The sequence below is a fragment of the Streptopelia decaocto genome (genome assembly GCF_964273445.1).
Source record: "Streptopelia decaocto genome assembly, chromosome: 11".
Classification (NCBI taxonomy): Eukaryota; Metazoa; Chordata; class Aves; order Columbiformes; family Columbidae; genus Streptopelia; species Streptopelia decaocto.
The window spans coordinates 15,364,896-15,391,545 of NC_138666.1; the positions used below are offsets into that span (position 1 = coordinate 15,364,896).

At 37.7% G+C, this 26,650-nt stretch overlaps 1 protein-coding gene across 3 annotated transcripts; it reads right to left on the reverse strand.

Moving 5' to 3' along the window:
* CEP89 (centrosomal protein 89) lies at positions 1-26,647 on the reverse strand. 3 transcript variants are annotated; one of them, XM_082063071.1, is made up of 20 exons: positions 26,513-26,647; positions 24,779-24,885; positions 23,370-23,525; positions 22,722-22,741; positions 22,540-22,640; positions 21,330-21,435; positions 20,722-20,753; positions 20,147-20,201; positions 18,893-19,108; positions 18,370-18,512; positions 17,961-18,011; positions 16,816-16,899; positions 15,114-15,221; positions 13,733-13,844; positions 12,196-12,376; positions 11,131-11,298; positions 10,343-10,484; positions 8,881-8,970; positions 5,290-5,459; positions 1-1,291 (listed from the first exon to the last, which is right to left on the reverse strand). In XM_082063071.1, exons 1-20 carry the CDS (start codon positions 26,549-26,551, stop codon positions 1,060-1,062), a joined length of 2,313 nt encoding a protein of 770 aa, XP_081919197.1. In that variant the 5' UTR covers positions 26,552-26,647; the 3' UTR covers positions 1-1,059. The 3 variants fall into 3 exon arrangements, with proteins under 3 accessions (XP_081919197.1, XP_081919196.1, XP_081919195.1); XM_082063070.1 differs by having other exon boundaries at positions 20,722-20,750; positions 22,540-22,741; XM_082063069.1 differs by having other exon boundaries at positions 22,540-22,741.
* Positions 26,648-26,650: the final 3 nt, after the last annotated feature.

Consider the following 26,650-nt stretch of genomic DNA (forward strand, 5'->3'; position numbering starts at 1 on the left):
CTGCAATAAGCATTATTTCATCTACTTTTTGTACATAGAAACATACTGAAAGCAAATGCTTTAATGCAAGATGAAAAACATCTAGAGCCTAAGATGTGTCTTTTATCTGAAAGAAACTTAAGGGAAAAAACAATTCTTTTGAGCTGTTCCCAAAGCAGAAAATGAGTTTCTTTCCTAACTGTTGGAAGGAGTTGGAAAGAATCACCTGTCTAATCATTAATTCTATTTGTACAATACGTGACATTCTTGAAAGTGTGTTTGCTTTTGTTTATCTGAAACAGTTCCAGGATTTTACTGTCCAGGAACGCTAAAGGGATGATATGTACATATGGATTGAAAATACCTTTCAGTAGCATTTTTTTGGTGTGCCAAGAAGCGTCCTGAGCCACAAAAAGACTTTTCACCAATGGGACGTGGTGTTTTCTCAGTTTTCTGCGGAAAGCGAGTATGGATTATCTCCCAGCGGTTTGATTAAATGTTAGCTCATTTAAAGTTTAACATAATGTTTTAATGATATGCAAATGAACCAAGCAAGTGTAACATTTGTGAATGTGGTGTTAGTGTCGCTGTCAAGGTGCTTGTCCCCAAAGGACAATCTGTGCGAGCTGCTCTCACTGGCAGCTGTGGGAAAGGGAGCAGCTGTGGCAGGACTGGAGTTCTAAACCTTGCCCACTTAAGCCAATACTGAGAGTGTTCTGAAAAATGTCCCCTCTCTTTCTAAGGAATTACCAATCAGTTGTTTCCCTGTGAAGTTGTTGATTTTTACAAAAACTTAATGTTTTCAAAAGGATAAATAAAAACAGATGATGCAAATATTTGCATAGGCAGTTCCAAGGTTCCGTTTATATACTCAGAGACGCCTGTCTTGAAAAATATGACATAAAATACTTGATTTTCAAAGCTATAAAAAATATGCTGTTGTCATTTTGATGACAATAAAAAAAATAGAGTAACTTTGAAGTGGGTAAATGTTCTATTGCATCTTGTGGTGTTGGCGAAGTCCAGGTCACGCACTGAGTTCTCTTGGATGAGATGTGGAACGCATCTTTATTCTCATCACTAAGATTCTTGTTGAATTTCATTTTGAGCAGGGGATGAAGGTTTCACATCACAATAGCTAAAATCATGACCATAAACCAGGCCTTTCTGAGAGGTTTCATCCAAGTCTGGCTCATGAACTGCAACAGCACTCCATGTGTTCTTCCCCAGGGATTGATGTAAGAGTTCTCTCATTCTCCTGTTTTCTTTGGATGTGGATTCCCAAATGATTTCAAGCTCCCCTTCCACTTTCCTAGGAAAAAAACCAAAGAAATCCTAATTTTAAAACCACTTTTCAACAGTACTTAATTACAGTATAAACTGCATGTATGTAGATGCTTGAAATTATCTGATTGAAATTAGTTCCATTTTGTTTCTAAAAAAGCCCACTCATGCTAGAGAGGATATGATCAGCAGAAAAAGTGATGGACCCATGTAATAGTTGGGTTAAGGCCACGCAAAAAAAGTAGGTCCCCATGAGACTGAAATGTCGTGACTGCCACTGTCCACTGAGTCGGGATCCATCGTGACTGCAGTTCTGCTTCCTGTGACAGGATGTCCTCCCTGTGTCCCCTCCGCCAGGTGCTGAGTTCTGCATGGCTGATCAAAGAGTGTCAGACTTTGCTGCTGAGGCCTTGTTGTGGAGGTCAAAAAGAAGAGGTGTAAACTCATCTTTTGGGGAGGCAAAGGTAGTGAAGGACAGTCCTCAAGCCATTATAACCTTATGGGCTGATTTCTCTGACTGCCCAAGCATAAATGAATGAATTATTTAATGCTTTTCTCAAGAAAAAGGTTATTTTTCAAATGTGGCAGCTAACATGGTTTAATAATGCAGCGTATTCAGGTCACAGACCTTTTAGTAAGTTATATGTGGTCGAGGTTAAGCTCCTGGGTTTCCTCTGACTCACTTCTAATATGTGTCAAAATACAAAATAATCAGGAAATACATGCCATTTGAAGTGGAAAGCAAAGCTGTTGCATTGAAAATGAGCACACAAATCTTAATGCTATAGACTGGCACAGTTACTTCAGCTGCTACCTGAAGCAGTCGCTAGAGCCAGCCCTGGATACTAATCCTCCTGAATACCAGGTTCTAAAAACGAGAAACAAATCAATGCAGAACATAAATGGGTTGAGATTAAATGCTGCCACGTTACATTTCTAGCAAAAGGTGTGTAATGGAAAATAGATAACCAGTGCTTCTTACGCAGCCCTTTGCGCTCAGTAACACTGAGAATGCAGTGGTAAAAAGTGGCCCAGACATAGCCTGGCCTCCTTTCCTGTTTCATGTTATGAATGGATATCTAGTTAGAAGTAGTGCAAAACATTACCCAGGCTTTATTTCATCTGTTAATTTCTAAAACTGAGAACTTTTTGTAAAAAAACATTGTTTCATTGTTAATGCTTGTGTGAGCTTGGGGCAGAGAAAATTTGAAGATGAACCAAAGATCCCCAGGTTCTGAGTTTAGTGTAACCCTGTCAGCATGCCTGACAAATCGGGGGCTCATTTTCAGTCTGTATGTTCAGTTCAATGGCAACTGCACTGATTTTACAAAAAATAGTTCAAAGAGATTTGTTTTAAAAGTATCCACAGGGTCAAATTACTTCAGCAGCAAGGAAACAGATGCCTCTAGAGGTAGTGGTGTATCTGAACTCTTCTTGGAGGATTAATTTTTAAACAGAGCTGAGAGATGCAGGGTCTGGACGTGCTGGCGGGCTCTCAGGAGGGAGCAGCCCCAGCCCCAGTGGGCAATGGCCCTCACTACCCTTCTCTTACATTTTTCTGTATCTCACCAGAAATCCCCTCGAGCTCTGCCAACTCTGCCAAGCATCCCTGTCCTTGGCCATGGCTGCTGTGATGTGACCCTGTATAGGGTCACCCTTGTCACTCCGTTGTGCCCACAGCAGCTGGTTCATCTCTTCCAACACCAGTCTTTATCACTTGGTGTTTAAAACTAGATATGTGCTCGGTAGTAAGTATGTCCTGTTTCCATTTGTCTTGAGTAAAAAAGCATTGTTTGTTTCTCATAAATGTAGGCTGCTGTTACTTAGATGAGTAAAAATAAAAATGCCATTAAACCCGTGACCTAGCCAAAATGTAAGGGTTTGTATCTTGTTGAGAGTAAGCAAACATTAATGCTGTGTTTGAGGACACAAAACTTAAACAGAAGCACATCTGAAAGCAGATTCTTCTTTGCAAATGACGAGTTTTCTGGCCTCACTGAGCTAAATTCATTCAGCCTTAATCTCTGAGAATCTTAGCTGCTGGCTCAAGAATTTTCATGAATCCTATAACAGTTTATTTAAGGAATCATTGTCACAAAGATCAATGATTTTTATAATGGTTACTATTTCACAGGTCACCTTACAGGTAAGACCGCTCCTCTCCCTTGCCTGTGTGTGCCCAGGAAGTTTTTCTACAGCCGACCCTCTTCTGAGGACAGTCTGAGGCACTTTCATTGCTGTGAACATCCCAAGTACAGCAGCTGTGACTATCGCAAAATGCTGTTCCTCTGCAGAAGACTTACGAAATACACTGTGACCTAGAAAACTCATAGAGGTAAGTGCCCCGTGAGATAAGATTTGAGACATTTATAGAATCATGAAATTGCTTTGGTTGGAAAAGACCTTTAAGATCATCAAGTCAAACCACTTTCTTTCCTAGAACCACATTAACAACTTTGTTTATATCTGAAACACACAATGCATTTAAGGAAAGGCATGTGATAAAGCTGACTCATAAGATTACTCTGTAAATAATAAAAATGTCATTATGATTATCAGCTGCCTGAAGAACAGAAAATGATTCTGCTTTGTCATCAGTTGCTTTAGGCAAAAGGTTGCTGTGAATTTCCAATGTTCTCTAGCAAAGGTTGTAATTATTGAAAAGGCTCTATGGAGCAATTTCTAGGAAGGTAAAATTTGCATAGCTTTAGAAGCTTTTATTTATCAAAAGAACAATGATATGTGTTTCTTTTTGAAAACCAAGTGGAAACATTCTGTTCCTTGGATGCAATGTAGTGCAACCCCTGATTTTTGTCATCAGGCGAAAGTTGATGCAGGAGGGGAAAAACTTTCAAAGGAAAGTCACCTTTGTTATGTTTTATGAAGCCCTTGTTAGTTTGGATGTAAACTTGTTAAAAACAGAACAATGAGAGAAGACACAGAAGTGCAGAAGCACGTGAATATCACTGTTGTGTCTGAACAGATTTTCCTGTTGAACACGCTGTGACCTGCAGTGGCTCCACCTCTGGGCACGGTCCTGGCCACTGTCCCTCAGGTTTGCTGTAGACCTGTTCAGATTCATAAGGTGGGGCTGCTCTTCTCTTCTGCAGTGTCTCGCTGAAACAACTGCTGTTTCCAGACCTGAGGTGGCATCTTCCCTTGGTTTACAAGACAATTTACCATCACCACCAGATACGGTAAACTTTTACAACTAAGAATTTAATGGCAGTGGCTAAGTCAGATTAGGGGGATGCTCATTGTACAATTCTCAGCTCCTCACACCTGTTTAATAGCTGTATAAATTGAGAGAAACTGTGCTGACATAAGGTAGATGATACCACACCCCGTTTTCTATTGTCTTTAAATCTATTATTTCACAATGGCAGAGATGACTTGCAGAAGAACTGCTTAATTACCTCTCTGCAGTTATAAAAAGTTTTTCCTGTACGCTGATTACATGAATGTGCTATGAAGATTCCCGCTACCAGAGGGGAAAAATACCTTTAAAGAACTCTATTATTAAAAGGATATTTCAACACTGACAGTCATAATCTTGTATAAATCTGTTAAATGATCTTTTTGTCTTCTTATTCTGCACACAGCCAATCTACATCACTTATTAACAGAACAGTAAGGTAGATTCAAAAGGAAACCCATCATTAGATTCCTTTAATTTTGTGCTATTCTGAAAAGTGTTCAGCCTTTATTAGAAAATGCTGTTAAATAATTAACATATATCTTGATGATTCATAGACACCCCCAAATCATCAAAGACTACATGCAGACTGATGTTATTCTTAAGAAGTAGCCTTATGAACAGCAGCAGTCATCCAGAATAAATTCCTCCTTCAGAAAGTCTTGGAGCTGGGAATTAAGAGGAGCATTTCAGCATTTTCAGCTCACACGTGAGTGAGAAAAGCCACCTGGAATTTACCATGTGAGGCTGTGATGAAAAGCACGAACTCGCAGCTGTGTGCAGTTCCCTGTCAGATCTAATTGGATGGTTTCCACCTGTGATTGACTTACTTTTTCTGCTGCAAGACTTCATGCAGGGTTTCCTGTCGGTCCTGCAGCAGGCTCCGGAGGTGCTGCATTTCTTGCTGGTACTGAGCGGTCTTCCCAGCAAATTCCTTCTCCTGCTCGGTCATTTTGAGACTGATATCTTCAAGCTTCCCAGCTGCTTTCTTTTTATATACCTGTAAGGGTTAAAGATAACAAGAAAAAATGCGTTTGTAGGAGAAAAAAGGATAACGCACTACCAACAAAATAAATAGAGATGCTGATTTGCAGTTGCATCTTTACATCAGTGCTGCCTTGCTAGAATGTATCAGGTAGGTTGCGTTACGGCTTTTTCTACCTATTTGTTGATTTGAAGGTATTACACTTGTGCTTTGTTCTGCATATAAAACCAATATGTACAGTCAATACCACACTGTGTGTTTGTCTTGTGAGTGAAAAGAATTAGCTGCCAAAAAAAGGTTTGTTTTCCAAGATGCAAAACTGTACTTCATAGAACATATTGCTTCCCACTTGTCCAACAGTCATATTTATCAATGCTACCATGAAAAAGTGGTTGTGTTCTGTTTGTTGTTTATTCTTAATTCTAAGAGGAAGAAAAGAGTGGCTTCATGTTTTCAAATATCTTGTTGCTTCACATAATAGTTCCTTCTGTGCTTATTGGTAATAATAACCAAATATGTTGGTCTAATCTCAAAAATATAAAATTTTTTTTGTACAAAGTGATTTTTGCTTTCTGAAATAACATCGCCATTAAATTACATGAGCACACAAGGAATTGAAAAATATGGCTTGTGTATTGTTACAAATTTCTACATGCTGCTGCTCTTCACAAAAACAACAGGTATTATCCAATATTAACTTTTTTTTTCTCATGATTGCAAACAGAATGCTTAACCTGTTATTGTATCTGCAGAATGTGATGTTTGATATAGTCTATAGGACAGAGTTTTGGGATAGAAGTACCTCTTTTAATAAAACTGCAAACTGTTTAGTGAAGCTTTGAAAATGCTGCTACTTATGTCTTGCTAATATAAGGTTTTATCTAAGATGTTAACCACTAGGGTTTTATCTTCATCTGAGTCAGAGCAAAAAAGTCTGAGTATGCCTTTAGGAGAAAGAAAAAGAAAGTATTTTTAGTGATGTGCTGCAAGCTACATAATCCTTTCCACAAACTGTTTCCTTTTTAGCTCTTGTTAAATGGGTTGTGTTGGAGTTTCATTTTCTGGAGGTAATAGGATAGTGATAAATACTGACATAGAACATTAGTCAGTCAATATTTAAGGCTGACTTCCATAGTGTTCTGTGGGGCTTTTTTCCCTTGCTTTTTCCTGTCAGTTCTAAAAAAGAATTAGAAGCCTGCAAGTTAACCAGTCACATCACTCAACTTTTTAGATTCCCAAGACTCTTCCAAGTGCAGCATTAGATGTTTGTGCTGCTATGGGAGGATAAGGTGAACACATTGACGTGGAGCTGGCCTGCAGAGCACAGGGTAACAGCCATGAGACAGAGTTGTATGAAGCTGAAGGACTCCCCAGTGACACAAACACGTCCAAGCTCATTAAAACATAAAACAACATGGAATCCTGACTGTAGAAAAATAGTTTTAATGCCAGAAACCTTGGTTTCCTTGAGTTCTTCCCACAGATCATCAAACTGCTTAGTAATTACAATTATGGAAGTATGAAGATGTTCCCCAAGGACTCCCAGTCAAAGTATGGCCTCAGGTGACTGTGCTGACTATGGCACTGAGTCAGTATCTCGGAGTTCTGTGAGTCAGCTGGCCAAGGTCTCTTTTCAAAGATGTGCAAGCGTGTACCCAGAATACTGGTGTGGCTGCTTGGATCTCTCTGCTTGGGCTCCCTCCTTCTTGGGATCTATTTACTAGCAATTCAGAAACTGACCCTAGGGGTTGTCTGAGTTTTGCTCCCTCCGCTCTAGCTGCGTGTCTGACATTTGGCTTCTGCCAGTGGAATGTGTGGCTGCTCTTCACAGAGCTGATACACAGTGTTTTATCAATTGGTAAATTTTTAACCGAACCATAAAACAACTTAATTGCAGGCTTTAATACAGTATGACATTTATGTGGTTTTGATAAACATGATAACTTGTGTGAATACTGGCAAAATGACAGCATGCTATTGTATGTGGGTTTTTTTAACTGAAAAGATGGAAGTTACCATCACCTGTTCCTTAAGCAACAGTTTTAGATGACCATCTCATTGTAGGCACTTGTAGGTAGCTCAAACCATAGGCTAGAAGCTTCTCTCTCATCATAACCTTGAGGACTGTATGCTCTAATTCATACGATATCATTTGTATTTCTTATTTTATATCTGACGGAAGTAGCTGAAGATGGCCAAAAGCCAATGCAAAACACCCTTTTCTAAGAAATAGGGTAACACTCACATTACCAATCGTTCTATTGCCCTTTCAGAAAAATGAATGCATTTTTAAATACTATTAGCACTGGAGTCAGATTACACCTAAATACCTCATAAGAGGTTTATCCTGTAACTCAACATACATGGGCGGTCACGCTATTTGTGATTTCCCAAAGCAGGTGACAGATTATTCCTGCAGCTGATACCTGCAGACTAGTGCAACCTCCAACGTTTCTCATTCAACTGAACAGGAAACACGTAACCTTAAAGTGAGCTGTTGCTCAGCTTGCTGCTCTCTCTGCACCTACAGTTTGGTTTATTCCCTTCGTTGTTAATTCCTGAGCTGTGTTGATCCTTAGAAATAAAAATGCAGAAGGAGCTGGTCTCCATTAACATAGTGGTGCATGTTTGTGTCATTTGATGCAGGAACAGCAGTGCAGGTCTCACCTGTAAAATGCAATGTATGGAGACTCTCTGCTTTTTAGGGTAGACGATGCAAACTTGGTAAAAAAACAGCTTTTGAAATAAATATATATTACTTTCCGTATAGAGAAACCATATACCAGATATCCTTCTCCTTCATTTTTTGAGTTTGCACTAAAAGCAATTTCTGTAGCACCAAAGCTGTTAAAACATTGAAGTTTCAAATGTATTTCACCCTATACACTGTTATACTGCACATACACACTATGCTTTGTATTTGCTTAGACAGCTGTAAAGATAACCTATACTGTATTCTCTAATTAGGCTAGATCTTTGAACACCTAGTGAGTTTCTAAACCTCCTACCCTATGGCCGTAGGAGAATACTGGAGGATAACTGGACACCTGGGATATGTTTTTCATTCTTCCAAATCTAAATGTAACAGACTTCAAGTTGAAGCATTAGTACAGCCTCAAGACAGTAGGAGAGAGAATAAGTGGGCTACACTACAGAGCAAAAATGAAATACAATTAAAGTATGATTTTTAATTATTTTTACAACTACCCGGAGAATTATGACTAGTTATGTAAATGCAATGAGCTGGCAGACATGCAATGTACAAATACACTGGAAAAAGATATTTGTGAAAACTATCCTATTTTGCTTTTTAAAAACTCTTTATAAAATAATCCATAAGTCTCTCATATAACACTGACACAGATTAACTACTGACTTTTCTCATTAAGAAAATCAAAACATTTTACCTAATATTTAGCTAAGAAATACTGCTTACCTTAACTTTTTCTTCCAGTCTTCCCAAGCGTAGACTGCCTTCTACTATTTTGTTGAGAACACCGTGATTCTCATTTTCCAAACATTTAGCCTGCAAACATATAGCATACATAATTAAATGTAATCATGACTTTTGATGGGGCAGACAAAATACACACTGAGGAAGACAAAGCTATTCTGGTTTGAGCTCCAGTAGTCTGAAGAACCAAGATGGAAAAGAATCATGGAAATTATTTTAATAATGGCTAATTAATAATTTGTCACATGACAAAAACTCTGCTTTCCATGGACCTGTTCTGGGCTTTTTGCACATGCAAAAAACTTGCTTTTTCTATTGTGTACTTTCAAGGTTCAGGCTTCAGAAGGGAAGAATACGTCAAATACTGCACACTTGCAAAGACGGGGTTCATGGTACCTTGTGGTGATTAAGGTTAAGACATCTTTCCTTCTGAAACAGCCTTTTATTTTCCTAGAAGTATTCTGAACATCTACTACGGTATTATTAAGCCAAATGGCACGCCTTGGACTTACAGGTAATTCTGGATTTCTGGGATATTTCTAATGTGGTATGCTGAGTATTCGAAGGTAGATATACCAGAGATGTAGAGATAAGAACCAGTTCCCCTAACTCCCAGGAGGTGTTTATTGTGCCTGGTTTCACAATCCTAAAGTCCAATTTGCAGTGGCCAAGGGTTCGAGTTGGGTCACCATAGTTCCTCCTTCAGAATTAGGAATTAACTGCTTTAGCATCTTTTACCCAACACTGATGATAGCCTTTGTCTACTACTGGAACAACAGAAGCAAAAGCAGCTTTATTTTACCAAGGTTTTGTGAAAAGCTTTCCAGGACCAGTTTGAAGATGGAGACCATTTCAGTTTTACACAGCGGTACTCCAAGATCTTGTAAAGGAAACCAAGTGCGCCTATAGAAAGCCTGGTAACTTCCAGACCAGACACTTCCACTGAACAGAAGTTGCTCCAAACTCTCAACCAGCCTGGCAAAACCACTGCTCACCAAGAAGCAGCAATAACATGCACGTGCATCCCCAATAGAAAGTCCATACAGACCACTTCAAGGATAATAGTTTACCGTTAGATTCTGAAACGTGTATTAAAAATCCATGATTGCGTGCTATTTTTAATATACATAGCTTCAACAATTGAAGCCAATTTCTAAAATCACATTAATAAATTCTTTTAAACTTGATATATACCATTGCAGACCCTAATGTTAATGTGCATTTAGGCTTAACCTCCAGAAATCAGGGTAGCTGCTTTTAACTGCTCTTCTAGAAAATAATCTTTTGCTACTCCTATCCTATTTGCGAAAGTCTATTTAAGTAGCTAAATCATTACACTGAAATTATAGCTTTCTTTTTTGATAATTCAAATGAATAAGTTGTGCTAGTAGGATAATTGTGTGAAATATCAATTAAGTAATATTAATTGTTTAAAGGTAATTACCAAAAAAATAAGATGGTCACGTTCCTGAGCTATCTTCTGCACCAAACCAATAAGGTTTGTTAGATAGTGATGGGCTGCAACTTCTTTTTCAATTGCTTCCTCCAACTGCAGTTTTAAAAGATCTATTTTCTTCTTTAATCGCCTACAAAATTAACAGAAGGAAAAGCTTCAGATTGGGAATTAATAATGGCATTAAAAGACTTGCATTGCATGTGAAAATCAGCTTCTTCAAGTCTCAAACAATCAAATAAACATACTGTTAAAAAATGCATTGACTCAAAGTATTTGTAATGCTGAAAGTATCATTTCCCGCTTTGGGGGCTGATTTTCTTTAGAATGTCTTATGTGAATAATAACAGTGACAATGATTCGAAAGAACTATTTCTGCAATGGCTACAAGCTCAAATTTCTAAAGAAATATAATAATAATCTTGTTTGTACTTTTTAAAGTATGGTGAGGCCAACTCTGAACCACTCAGATGCATTAGAAGGTCTGCAAACAGTGATTAATTGCTATAGCTAACTATTAATACTAGCATTAAAAATATATTCTTAATTTGCATGTAGACATAGAAAAGTGTGCATGAAAAACACATAAAGCTTAATAAAGTTAAATGACTAGCAGGCCTTTAGATGTGACAAAGATGTGTTTAGGGAAACGTGTTTTTTTCCATAATAGGTAGAAATCACACACTCTGGGATGTCAATTAATATTTTTACAGGTACTTCTGCTGTTATTTTTAGAAATATAAGCATTTCTATACAAGAAAATGAGAACATGATATGACCTGTTTGTCTTTTTTGTCATCTCCATCTCAGTTTCCAGGATCTTGTTGTCAGCCATGAAGTTATTTTTCTCTAAAAGCAGTTTCTTGTTTTGAGCTTGCAGTGACGTTACCTTCCCCATCAGATCTTCCACCTCAGAGCGCTTTTTCTCCCGCTCCTGTTGTAAATGGCTGCAAAAACCAACAGTGTAGAACCAGCATCATGTACAGACCTACTTCACTAAAAAGTTAAGTTACAGTAAGATCCCCACGTGGAAGGTATGAAAAAGATATGTCAAAGAGAGGTATTACAATCTCGTGACATATCAAATAAGGAATGAAGCATAATAGAAACAAAATTATTCAAATAATTAATCCTGCCTGCACTTGAAATATAATTTAAATGAGAAAAATATCCTGTGTAGTCCAGCTGTATTCCCTTCCTAATTTTTTTTTTCAAAGAAATTACTAGGAATGCCAAAAAAAGGTCTGAGAACTTTTCGGGAATACATTGTCCTGAGAAACAGTAACGTGCACTATCCTGGGTTTGAAAGCAAACACATTTACAGAATGTCTTTAAAAATACATTACTTTATAGACTACACTGTATGACAGCACTGTTGTGTTGTGTTGGTTTGTGTTATTTTTACATTGCAAAGACTGGAGAAATTTAGTCTTTTTATTTTAGAATTTCAGGATCCTTCAGATGTTTTCCCAAAGATGGGAACAAAAGAATGAGAACATTCAAAAGACAGTGTTGGCAGAAGTCATTAGATTTGACAAATATGATGTTTTAATGCCTTCTCTACTACAATTTTAAAAGGTCTATTTAGCAATATGTACTCTATGGTAGAAACACTTCTACCAATGTCTCTAGACATGTGATTTCCTTTTGTAATTTCATCTATTAAAAGTGAGACAGTATTTTTGAAATATTTCTTACCTTTCTTTTTACTTTGGCAGTTCCCTTCCTAGATTACCAGCATAAGTTTTCGCTTACCTCCTACCTACAGAGTGATGCGTATGTGGATCTGTTCATGTTAATGCTTTGCAGAACTGTTTCTCTGTGCACCATATGTAAATTCATACCTTCTTAAATCATTCACCAAAGCAAAGTGCTCCTCTGCTGCTATTCTGCTATCCACTTTGGTTTTCAGCTCTTCACAAGTAGAACGCAAAGCTTCCAACTGCTTCTGGTACCCTGCTATCTCCTCTTCTTGACTCTGTTTCTTATCTTCTAAGATCATTATCTGTTTGGTCAATTTTGAAGCTTTTGGGAATGGAAAACAAACAAACAGAGTACAACACAACTAATTCAATAACCTAGTGAAACTCCAACTAAACTAATACTTGGTTAATTCCTAGTTGTTCGTAGCATTATGTAAAAGTGGATTTGTCAGTTTGTTTTGTATTTTAATTTGCTGTATCAAGCAGTTTGTTTTGGAAAATACTGAAATTTCAAGACTACTTCACTCAGGGCTATAAGTTATTTGCTCATTGAAGTGTTATTTTACTCTGACAAATCCTCTGATTCAGATTTTACTAATTCAGGAGAAGAACGTAAAATGGAACATGATTTCTGTAGCCCAGCAGACAGGGCAGACATCTAGAGACTGCCTAGTTTCTGCTCACTGATCTCTCAGTTCTTCCTGTAGCACATTATGTCAATCACTAGTTACGCTGCCAAACAGCTGTAGGAACTGAATGGAAGATCAGGGCTCTCATTTCCTTGTGAGAACTCCAGCGATAACTAACAAAATCTGAGTGTTCCCTAGGGATGTTCTGACAACTCCTACCAGATCAAGCTATTTTGAGATTTGGGAAGGGGAATGCTTGATTTTTGGGGTATTGTCTGGCCTTAGGCACGGTACATGATGAGTTGTTATCTCCTAAACACAGATGGATGCATGGAGGTAAAACTCTAAACAAGAAACTCAGAAGCTTGAAAAGCAGAAAGGAAAGTATTTATGGAATTAGATGGCTGATGAATAAAAAATGTCAGAATTGAAGTTTTTCTCTATAGTTCACTTAAGTAAACTTCTCATCAGCAACTTATGTTAATCACACATAATTAAATCATTCTCAGAACATGCTAATCTGTGACTTAAGATTCCATCTTGCTTTTTAAACTTCACTAAGAAATCTCGCTTTCAGTCTTGGGATTTTTAACTATAACATGCTTGTTCTCTTTTTTTTGTTTACTTTATAACTATTTACTAAGCAATAAACAGTGGTTCCAAAGCAGAAAATGAAAAAACCCTACAAATTCTAAACTGAACATTTAAATACGCAAATAATACCTTACAAATACAATCTGTAAAGTTTAAAGTGCTCTTAAATTATGAAAATGAATGCATTGCTGTTTAGTGGTTCTTGTAACTTTTCCAGAGGAAGCAAGTCTAAGTGGAGGATGCTGTAGTGTCAATAGGTGACACTGACATTTCATTATCAGTTGACATTCAGAGCTTGATTTCATATTAGTGTTACCTGCATCCAGCGATGCTCTGTAGGCATATCTGAAGTTGTAAAAAAACCCTAAAAGCAAAATTCCTCCCCCAAACACAAACAAAACCCCCCCAACCCTGCAGTACCATCTCTCGTGTAGTTCAAATGACTAGCACTTTACCTTCTTGAACGTGTTGTCTGTGACTGTCTTTTGCTTTAGCTTGTTGAACTTCGAGCTGCTCCATCAACAATCTGTTTTCTTCCAAGACCAGCTTGGCCTGAGTTTGTAGCTGCTGCCTGCAATGACAACCAGCTTATGAATAAAATACAATTCAAATATTAACTGTCTCCAAAGAAAAAGCACAACTGACTTCCAACAGTGTAAACTTATCATATTTGAACGTCTTATAAAACTAATTTAAAACCTTCATAGAAAGCAATGTCAGAATTCAATATATGCTTATTAGAGACATGAACCCACAACCTTCCAACATGTAAATTATTTTAAATAATGTTCAAAATCTTTACATCAAAAAAATTCCTACAGAGAGAATGAAAAATATGTATGTGTGAATTAGAATCATAGCACCATAGAATGGTTGAGGTTGGAAGGGACCTTGGGAGGTAATCTGCTCCAACGGCCCTGCTCAAGCAGGGGCACCAAGAGCCAGCTGCCCAGGGCCATGTCCTGATGGCTTTTCAATATCTGTAGGGATGGAGCGTCCACAGCTGCCTCTGGACAGCTTGCTGCAGTGCCCACACCAAAAAAACTGTTTCTTTTTGTTCAGAGGGAACCTCCAGTGTTTCAGTTTGTGCCCTTGGTGTCTTGTCATGACACTGGGCAGCACTGGAAAGAGACTGGCTCTGTCTTTACGCCTGTATACAACCAGAAGAAGCGCCCGAGCCTTCCGTTCTCTAGGCAAGGCAGTCCCAGCTCTCTCAGCCTTTTCTCATATGACAGAATTAAAGTTAAATAATGGTGCCAGATGACTTGGAGACAGCTACGTAACTAAGAACTGAACCAAATTGTTTTCAAAATGTGATACATTCTTGGATAGGATTTAGATGTACTAGGCTTTGAACTCTGGAAAAATATTGGCAGTGTGTTTTGTGGGCCTGTAAAGAAGATGTTTAAGCGTGTTTAAACTGAACTATCCTGAGCAGAGCACTTAACTCTGCATTGTTTCACTGCGCAAGAACATCGAATTTTTCTAATGCTGTATTCCAGTACCACTTTATACTAAGGAAAAACTGATGTCATTGGCACATTCCTACTAGTAGTAGAAGAGTACAAGTATGTAACCTGCAAGGTCTGGGACAGAATTACATGGGCTTCAGATGCAAAACTGCACATTCACTATTTAATCTTTACACAAAATTATTTCAGGCATTGCAGATCAGCATTGTTCCAACAAGACATAATCATGATCTTATTAACTCTTCAACAAAACTTAATTTGCTTGAGGGGAACACCTTTTTTCCTTGAAAACTGTAATCTTACAAGTTTGCATGCAACAAGCACAACAATGAGTAGCTTTTAAGTTAATTTCTAGTAATGTAACTTGCCATTCTGTAGGGGTAATAAAGTTACTTTTATTTAATTGTTCATGCAGGTCTTCATTCTCCTTCACCAACTCCTCCACTCGTGCTTTAAAATTCTTCATATCCTCCTGGAAGACAAAGGACTCCACATAAATTTCTTTAAAGGTATTTTAATTTTTACATCAACAAAAACTTCTGTAAATATACATGCCTGGGTGCCTTCTAATTATTATCTTGCTACTCATCTTTAACTCATATGCATGTACTTAACTTCAAAATTGGTTCACCAATCTAGTAATATTTGATTTAAAATAATACAGATATTTGAATTGTGGCACATTTTTGTCAAGTGTCATTTTAATTAAGCAGGTTTACAGCCTTAAAATATAGATTTTAAAAAACTGAATTCTGGAAATTACTAGACGATACTGTACATTTTCAGTATGAATGACATGAATTTGAATATAGTAGGATAATATAGTGAATTTACAGCAATACAAAACCTTCAGTGTTCTCTGCTTATTTTATGGCTTAATTTTTTGAAGGAAATACGATATTTTTAAAAGCTATAGCAGTTCTGCTCTGAAGCAAATCACAATTTTTCAAAGATTCAGTGACAAAAAAAATACTTCTAAAGAGCTAAAAGAGCACCCATTCCTTAAATATCTAGAAATAAATATTACCCTACCGCAAAATCGTGCATAGGGGAAAGGGACCTGGGGGTCGTGGTGGACAGCAGGATGACCATGAGCCAGCACTGGGCCCTTGTGGCCAGGAACGCCAATGGCATCCTGGGGTGTATTAGAAGGGGGTGGTCAGTAGGTCAGAGAGGTTCTCCTGCCCCTCTACAGTGCCCTGGTGAGACCACATCTGGAATATTGTGTCCAGTTGTGGCCCCTCAGTTCCAGCAGGACAGGGAACTGCTGGAGAGGGTCCAGCGCAGGGCAACAAAAATGATGGAGTGGAGCATCTTCCTTATGAGGAAAGGCTGAGGGAGCTGGGGCTCTTTAGCTTGGAGAAGAGGAGACTGAGGGGTGACCTCATTAATGTTTACAGATATCTAAAGGGTGAGTGTCAGGAGGATGGAGCCAGGCTCTTCTGGGTGACAACTAATGATAGGACAAGGGGTAATGGGTTCAAACTGGAACACAAGGGGTTCCACTTAAATTTGAGAAGAAACTTCTTCTCAGTGAGGGTGGCAGACACTGGACCAGGCTGCCCAGGGAGGTTGTGGAGTCTCCTACTCTGGAGACATTCAAACCCGCCTGGACACCTTCCTGTGTAACCTCATCTGGGTGTTCCTGCTCCGGCAGGGGGATTGGACTGGATGAGCTTTCCAGGTCCCTTCCAATCCCTGATATTCTGGGATTCTGTGAAAATCCACAGGCCTGTAACTGATAGAGCAGCTACACAGGGCACTGCATCCCCATATCAATGATAATGGTAAATTCTTTCTATCACTGACTGTGTTTATGGTTTACTCTCTTCAGAGGGCACAATTCTTGTACATTTCAGTGTGGTGCGCGCTTCTGCCTCTAAACAGGCTGACAAAAATAAGCAAGCCAAGTAGGATATGACAGCACAATAACTATTCATGGGAAAGTAAAACAAAGTAAGTTTTAATTTTAGGCAGAACACAGCTTTGACAAATCCCTTTAAACATTTAGCATCATTTATTTCTGCTTTAGTGTAGAGGTATATTTCCTTTAAATGGCAACTTACCTCATGTTCAAGATTTAAATCTTCCTTTTCTCTTATTCTATCTTCATATGCCAACAGAAGAGGTGACAAATACTTCATATCCAACTTTAAAAAAAATCCATATAAATCAATTACAAACCATAATCTCATCAATATTCTTTACTTCTTCTCCTGCTATATACTGCTAGTTTTAAAGCTATTAAGGGTTTTCGTATATGCCTGGCAGACAAAGTGCAGGACTTATACACGCACACAGAACATTGTACACAAAATGTTAGTGCAGAAGGAGTTCAGAGCACCACTTTGGGAAGGACAGGGCTGGATGCTGTACTTGCACACTTCCCGAAAGAGCAGCTATTACTGATCAGTATATGTAACACAGCAGTCTGTGGATGTAAATGAATACTAAATCAATCTGAAATGCTACAGTAAATACAGTTATTCAAATTTAGCACAGATTTGTTAGTAAGTGGGAAAAGATTTTTTTACACTCTCAAACCTGCATCTTTAAAACTAAATACATCTGTGATTCTTGTTTCCCATAGCTAGAAAGACAGAGCAGAAGGATGACTTCCCTATTTCTATATAGTTCTGAATAACAATGAGGAAGGAAAACTTAAGATCTGATTAGCACTGCAAGGAGAAATTGTTTCATATATTACAAATGCGTTCAGTTTCATGGATTATTTGCCTTCTCCTTGCCAGAAGTTCATAGGGTACTAGTGGACCCACGACCATTCCTATCTTCAGAATCACTGAAAATATTCTATTTTCTTTTAGTATCATCTTAAAAATAATCACAACACAAGGTTGTGATTAAGAAGATTAACAATTAAGCAACAGACCTTGAAGCAAACTACATGCTAGACAAAACTAAGTGAAGATGGTATATCTGATTCTCAGGGTAACAGTGCTTCTAGTTAATTTGCATTCAGTAGCTCAAAGTTGGTGATTGTGTGCAGTCTGTAGCTTACTGTAAATTAAGTAAAAATTGCAAAGTTCTGCCCGACATCTTTTTAAGCAACAAACATTTATAATATTCTACTAGTATGTAACAGTTCAGCAGTGTAACTAAATAATATCCTGAATATTTTGGTTACAGTAAAGAAATTCCACTGATTTACTTAGAAAGGAATGAAGATTGGTGAAACTATTATTTTACTTACCAGCCATGGTGGTGGTGGTCCTTTCATTGGTAAACCTTTCAGTTTTAGATGCTAAAATAGATTTTAAAAAAGATACTGAAATTATTTCCTGCTTTTTGAAGCACCAGCCACTGTTCACTGCACTCACAACTATTACCCCAAACAAGCTTCTGTTTCTAATTACGTGTGTTTCATATGCAACACACACTCAACAAACTCAACAAAACTGGAAGTTCAAAATCTTACTAATATAGGAGAAAGTCTAACTTCTCAGAGTTAACAATAAATACTTGTTTTAAATTTCAGGAAAAAACCTATGTCATTTGTAGATTTTGTGGCAAATCTGGAGATTACAGTCTTGAAAACTCAGATGAATGAAAGGACAATAGGTCATTTCAGTACAAACTGTCTTTACAACCAAGATTCTCACCTCTTCTTGGGACAATGGCCTGAATTTAGTTTGATAGCGACTTAATTCTACATTTAAACGATGGACTGTCATTTTCAAAGCATCATTTTCATCTACCAGTTCTTGTGCTTGTTGTCTGAGAGAAAGTAATTCCGTAGCCTCCTCTATTAAAACAAATAGCCAACAAGAAAGTTCAATCAAAATTCAAGAACTGTTCACAATAATCTGTTAACTGTAAGGAAAAAAAAATCTCAATAAGCTAGAATCATAAGAGAACATTGCTCAAAATACCGTAATGGAATAATCCCATGAAAAATTACTAACAAAAAACCCATTAAATTAAAAAAAAGTATTTTTTTTATGATCATGTAAGTATTCCTTGACAAAATTTCCACAAATCTAGAAAAAGAACTGTTCAGAAACTACTTCTGCATAGATACTTGCTCAAATCAATGAGCAGGAACCTACTACTGCGGGAATAGGTTGCATGAAATCAGAAAAATCAGACAAGGTAACTACAGAACAGCTATTGAGTTTCTCTTACCTTTATGTGATTTCTCTGCAGCTTCTTTAAGTCTTCTGTTTTCTTGTTCTAGTCTCTTCAGCTTTAATTGCTGTTCTTCCACTTGGTGTTTTATTCCCTCATATTGTTGGACCACAGTCTGATACGCCTTGTTCAGAGACCAGTTTACTTGGTTTAGTTCTCTGAGCTTTTCTTTAGTCATATTTTCCCGTGCTTGCCTTGCCCGAATAGACGCATCTGTAATGCCACAGCACAATGTATTTAAATGGTATTCAGACTTGAATACAAGTTTCAGCAAATTATAATCCATTTTTTTCTAATATTAACATTATGAATGACACTTTCTAAATCAGCTCATGGCTCCCAGAAGTATCATAGAATCATTTAGGTTGGAAAAGACCTTTAAGATCATCAAGTCCAACCATTAACCTAACACTGCCAAGAAAGATAGGCCAGAAAGAAAGAAAAAAGCGGATTTGGAAAGAGAGCTATATAATGGAGTGGCTGCAAGCTCCCATCTTTGCTCCCAGACACTGAAAACATTCCTTCGTTAAAGGGCAAAGAAAGCGTCAAAAGATCTCCGTCTCCCTATCACAGAGGACCAGAGAGGTTAGACAGAAATATCCACTGCATTAAACAAAGTGAATGTGCCCTGAATGGACTTGTCAGCCCTCTTGCCTCCTCATTTTAATCACACGTGTAATGAAACCTTTACCTTCACTGAACAGGCTTCAGTGACCTGTTACTGAACAGAAGTTACTTAACAGTCCTTAAAAAGTAATTTTAGATCATCTGCAAAATCATGGATATATTGTTGCAGCAGTGATAATGGATCATGCTTTAAAATCTGTCTTTTCATCTGTATGGACTAAACAGCTTACCAATTAAAATGAAGGCTGAGATTTTTACCCTTACTGTCAGACTTTTAAGAGACACCATAACCTAATGCAGGCATGAATATAACTTAGTACAGAACAGTTCCTTAGTATAGGATACACGTGAAACCCAAGAACTGGTTCTGAAATAAAGCTGTCTCTGTTATTGATGACATACCACAGCTTCATGCATTCATGGTCACTATTAACTTCCTATGGGAACACTTAAGATACTTTGACAGCACAGAAACACACAAAATACACAAAACCCCATGAACTCATCATAGGCACGCATCCTGTCCAGGCTTAGAGAATACAAGCAGAAAAACGTATTTCTATATACATACGCATATTATTAAAGTGCAGATTTGTAGTAAAGTAATAGAAAAATCAGAAGTACCTGGGGATGGTGGAGGCTTTTCACATATCACATTTTCTGCTAATGATTTCTCTTCCTAGCAGAAAAATAAGAAATAAGACAACTTGCTTTAACAGCTTTCTGAAATACTCTGAACACTGCTGTAGAACTTAAGGAACGGAACTTTTGAAACAGATGGGTTTATATCAACAAAATTTAAGGTTGAACTCTACTGACAACATACAACTTGTCATTTACCCATCTTGACATTCTTTTGTCACTTATCACTGCCACTTGAAACTGTTAATATTTTCTTCAGTTGTCAGAGATATACAGGATGGATATTGCTCCCACTTGTTAGTTTGTATAAAACACGATTTTAGAATAGTCAGTTATGATACCAACCATTAAAAAACAAAACAACATTTTTGTATGGCCCATTTACCTATCTAGTTGTATTTTTCAAAAGGAACAATTAGCCATTCTTGTGCTCCAAAAGAAAAATATTCCCTAGTGGCAATAAATTCATTTCCTTTTAAGTGACTGTACACTGTCAGCTCTTCATAACACCCTTTTTTCCAAAATGCATCACAAATTAACTTTCATATACGTCTTACCTTTAAATTCATGCCAGGATGTTCGTCTTCTGCTAAGGAAAAACAGATCTTTCAGTCAATTAAAAACAAAAGTAAGTCTGTAAACTATAAGGGCTCGTATGGATACATAAGCACACATAAACTGCAAATAAATGTAAGAAAATCCTCCCAAACCCACAAATTAGATCGCTGACTTTCCATTATCTCTTTCATGGTCTATCAAAATACTGATGTGAGACCTTACTTTACCTCACGCTGTACAGATTCAACGATGGAAGAAATGAAGTTGCATTGTTGTCTTCCACTACAGAAACATAGAGAATGGCTGTACTGGACAAGATAAAGAGTTCACATAACTCTCCCCCTGCCAGCTCTTTTTACACTGGCTGAGAGTGGATGTTTAGGAGTTTCAGTTATGCTGTGAATATAGATCAATCTTCCCTCTTTATGCAGATTTGTAATTTTCTGTAATTACTAGAAATGGCTAAGTATTTAGTAGAATTTATTTCATTGCCATTTTGAAGAAAAATGAATATATTGTTATCATATAGTATTAAATTTATTTTATGCTTAAAAATCCCCATTATATTAAAAGGTACACCATTTTAGCTTAAAGTAAGTTTATTTACCTTCTATTTGCACGTTTGACTCATCTACCAGCACCTTAAACTCAGTCTCATGAGAAGGCGCCTCTTTCTTGTCAGCATCAGTACTGGGACATGGTGGAAACTCTTCCTATGTAAAAATAAGACAAGCCTATCTAAATCATGATAACACTGTTAAAATAGCCCACGTGACTTGACACCTGTATGAAACCTTTAGTGTACTAATGTTGCAGTCACATTCAGAATTGTATTCCAATATTTTAAGACAATAAATTATAAGATATACTTTTTATTGTTTTAGGGCTCTATGTAAATAAAATCTAAGCCTTACAATGAACAAGACGTAGGAAACTATGACAGTTGTTCAGTTCACAGGGCCAATATTCCCTGTCACCTTATTCAGTCACAAGTCTGTGAAATTATCCTACAATTGCTTGTTCTGTGTTGTATCTAAACTCTCTCTTATTAAAAGATCAACCAGTTATCTACTGTATCACAACACTGAGGGATTCATGAATAATTTTTAACATCGTCTTTGCTCTTTTTCCCCTGTTGATCACATACCAATGTCCCATGTATTCCAGTCACTCCCTTTCTCCTCTTTTTCCCCTCCCCTCGTCTTACTGAGTACTGTCTCTTCACCTAGGGCTGTTTATTAATTTCTTTCACATACATAGCATTTTATTGCCTCTTTACTACTCAGTTACTTCTTCCTGTTCATTAAATTTTTGTATCATTTTGGAGGAAGATGCAACCTGAACCTTAAATGTGCCTTAGGAGTACTTAGCTGCTCATTGCTGGTTAAGACAATCTAAACATCTAACATAGAAAACTCCACTGGTCTTCAAGACAAGGTAATTTATTTTGTTTGATTCTGAATCTCCCTGTCCCTATACAGGTCTTTGCTCATTAGCAGAATAACAAATAAATAACTAGGCTTTCACCATTTGCAAAAGTAAATTCCTAGTGCTTTTAAACAAATAATCTACTATATAAGTATCATGCTTAACATAAAATACTGAACATTTTACCAGACTAAATTATGCACACTATCCATGATCAATAAAAAACCTAACTCATGCAGGAGTAAATGAACCACAAAAAGAAGCATGTGAAATAAAAACTGAATAAATGTCTAAAGAGCCAGAAGAGGATGAAAAGCCTTAGAAATATTTAATATTTGCATTAATATATTAAAACACGGTAAGGGAATGAACGCATTTTCAAATCCTACCCTTTTATTTTTGTGGGGAAGAGCATAAATAGCACTGGTGCTAAAGCTTTCTCCCCTTTTCTCATTACTCTGGCAGCTGGACTCTGCCTCCTTATCAGCATCTGAAAGATAGGTATCCATGTCCTCATCCTCACAATAATTGCCTGATATTTCCAGGGACTGTACAGGAGATCTGTCATTACCATCAAGTTTCCAGTTGGGCCTGCAAGCAGAAAGCAGTTTAAACCCTGTTTCAGTGTTGATTACTCTTTGAAAAAAATAAACACTAGTAAAGTAGAACCATCAGTCTTAGAATATACACAATTAGTCCAAACAGCCAACACAAACAGACATCTAAGCTTCTGTCAGCGTGGATTCCTTGTTTGCAGCTATGTGTATCCTTTAAAAGAGACGATTAGTGCTGCAGCTAGATTTTTTTCTCTGTCTTAAACAAAATGCCAGATTAGAGATAGCAGGTTGCCAATTCTACCGAAAGAGGAGTCTGAAACTACTTAGCATAAAGGAAATATCTGACATGTAATTCAGATGATTCCTCATTGACTAACCATTTGTTTAATTGACCATCATTTGGCAGAAATAATAGATGTTTTTATTTGTAACTGCTGGACAATCCAAACCTCCCTTCTCTGAAGACTGCATGCATGACATCACTTTACAAGAAATGGAATAAGGATCATAGACACTTCAGACCCAATTTATTATGCAGTGAGACAAAGTAAGTGGCTATAACACCAGGAGTTGAATTAATTTGCTCTAACTCTTTAGTAAAATTATATCATTGTCAGATTCTACTTCTAATACCAGATAATGAAACAGAAAGTATACACTACCCCATTCTGAGCTCTGCGACTGTCGCATATGGTTCGAAGCATTCTTCTTCCACATGGGTGGAATCACTTTCAGAAAGCGATCGCTGCCGAGGCTGAGGAATAGCAACAGTCTGCCCTGTGAGGGCTGTTGTAAGGATAACTGCCGCTAGAGCAGATCTGGAAGAGAACAGAATAAAGCAGTGAAACAATACCAATGATGTCTTCTCTGTGTTCCACATTTCATATTTTTTTCTACTGCAAAATGTCTTCGCTATTTAAACAAAGCAAAAAGTTCACAGTTAACAAGCATAAACACCACTGAAAGTTCTAAGGGACTGGTTATAAACTATTAACTCGCAAAGTAAAGCACAAAACAGGGCAAACTATTGTAAAATAGCTATCAAAGAGTGAAGTACAATACCTATCTGTTTTTCCAAATCACATGCATGAAAATCATGGAATATAATGAGTTATGTTCCCAAAATTGACACTGATAATTTAGAGTACTTAGCATTCGCTTTAGCCATAATAGTACTACCTGGCATTGAAAATGCATTCCATGTTCTGCTATTTTGTTTCCACTAATCCCTACTCAGAACCTTTTACTGATGACTCTGAAGCTGTTAATAAATGCTGGCACACTGCAAACCAGAGCAAGTGTAGATAGAAGTAGATAGAAGTGCCTATTTGTGAGATGCTGTGGAGTATATAGAGAAGGGTAAGATGAAGGGGAAAAAACAAGTAGGAACAAAGATTAAAGGAGAGAAATGGTGAGGACTGTAACAGGAATGACAACAACTGGAGGTCAAAAAGGAAGAAGAAATGAACTAGGCTTAAGTAGGAATGTTACAGACACTAGAAAGACCACAGAAAACAACCAGAATTAAACTAAGCCTAGAGAAAGCATAAAAGAAAAACTGTAAGAAACTATAAATGAAAATAAACGTGTATTTTCTCTTTATGTAACTTGCCTATATAGCTCATTCAACATAGTTTTACATGCCAGTTTTTTTAAGCCCCTGCTTTTTTTAGTATGCAATAAAACGGCATGTTAGTAACATTTAATTTATGCTTTTCTAACGAGTTAAAATTTCCTGACTCACAATACAAGCACTGTTATAATCCTACACTCTAGCAGCCATATTGAAAATGGCCCTAACTTTAAATAGTCCATTTGTCTTTAATTTACTAAGATTTATAATAAATTACATATTCCTAATGGTCATGGTCCTAATTATTTAGCATGCTTAGGAGTGGGAGAAAAATGGCTATCTTTAAAGTTCAAAGAAGGGAACTGTCCCAATTAAAAATATATTCTATTTATGAAAAGCTTTATGTAAATACTGCAGCAAGGACATGCAATTCTTCTAATCATGCTTTTCTAGTATACTATTGTAATTGAAGAAACAAAAAAAAACCTCAAAACCTACCTGGGCCTTTCTGGAGAAGGGTTTGGACTACGAGGGGGAGGGGTGCGGGGAACTGCAGGTTTAGGAGCTATGGTAGCGGCAGGGACCAGGCCATGAGCTATATGTTTCTAAACAATTTAAAATAAAATTAGTTGACAGTGACTTTAAGGATCACAATGAAAAAAACCACAGAATTCAACATGCACAATAACTAACAATGCAAAATAATACAAAAGGGAAAAACAATTACATGCAATTAATGTAAACAGAAGATCTGAAATGGATACAAGTTTAATTTTTTAACATGTATTAACAGCTGCTAATGAAGGTTAGAAATGTAATTCACAGAAGAACCAAGAATGTAGGTTCTCCACCTACTGTATCACAATCTGCAAAACAGAATTTTAACTTAATCAAGTTGTTTTTTTTTCCTGTATATATACAAGAAAAAAAGCAGTAGAAATTAACTTTTTTTTCCCAAATATTTGAGTCCTGCTTTAGAGCAACAGTATTAGTCCCTTTCTTGTAGAAAGGGTCTGTCAGCCAGAAGTAATCCTCAGTCATAGCAGTGTGAGATGGAAGAAAAAAACTATCGCTAAACAAGTCTTGCAATCAAAGGTTCAATCTGAACAAAAAATAAAAAATCCTAACGTGTTTTTATCAGCAAATCCAACAATTTTTTGAAAGGATAACATTAAATACCCGCTCAAAAAACTAGGACCAGAATTCCCTACAACGAGTACTTTGAATGGAATCACATAATGGTTGAGGTTGGAAGGAGCTCTGCGGATTGTCCAGTCCAAGTCCCTGCTCCAGGCACAGTCAGATAGAGGGTTGCCTGGGATTCTGTCAAGTTTTGAGTATGTCCAAGGGTGGACACTCCCCAACCTCCCTCACAACCTGTTCCAGTGCTGGACCACCCTCACAATATTTTTTTTAATTATTATTATGTTTAAGTTGAATTTTCTGTGTTTGAATTTATACCCAATCCCTCTTGTCCTCTCTCTAGGCATCAGAAAATATAAGTCCATCACCTTCAGACAGATGTTACGTTTTTATGGAGTAAAACAGGTTAAGCTTCTGCTATTCTTGCTACAGAGTTTTGGGGTTTTTTTTGCAACTATTCTTTAAGTGTCTTCTCCAACAGAATAATGAACAGGTGAACTGGGAAATATTTCTGTCTTTACAGGAAGCTGCATCAGGTAACTAAATGGTGCGTTACAAAGGCTTTCTCAGGCTGATCTTGCACACGCACGGCTCCCTCAGACTCCAGTCAGCCCGCCATGCGCATTCTGGTTACTGCGGCCGCGGACTGTAGATGTTTTAGTGTAACTACCAGAGAATACAGCTGAGGTAAAAGGAAGCTGACAGCCCACAGTAAGACAACAACAGAAGATCATCACTTAATTTTCATCCTAGTATTAAAAAAGGAACTTCAAATACTTCAAGCGCGTTAAAATACCCCACCAGTGCTGACAATCCTACAACCCTTGGCCACTCTAAGGTTCCGCTATGAATGTTTATCACAGCAGACCCGGGACTGAGGGAACGGAGAGCACCCGCACGCCGTCTCCGGACACCTTTTCTTTGCTTGGAATTTATTTTTCTCCCCGTTTTTCACTTCGGTCAAACTGCGGAGGGATCAGCGGCACCACCCGCAGGCGCCCTCGCCCTCCCGGGGGCGGCCCCCCCCGCCTTCCCCACGGGCCCTGCTCCACGGGAGCCGAGAGCCGCCCCGGCCGGGGCAGTACTCACGAAGGGGCCTCTCCGGCCTCTCCTGAAACTGAACGCCATCGGGACCGGGCACTGACGAGTCTCTGCCGCCGCCTCACAACTACTTTCTCGCCTCTCCGGACGCTTCCCCCGTCGCGACCCGCGTGGCAGCAACGGCGC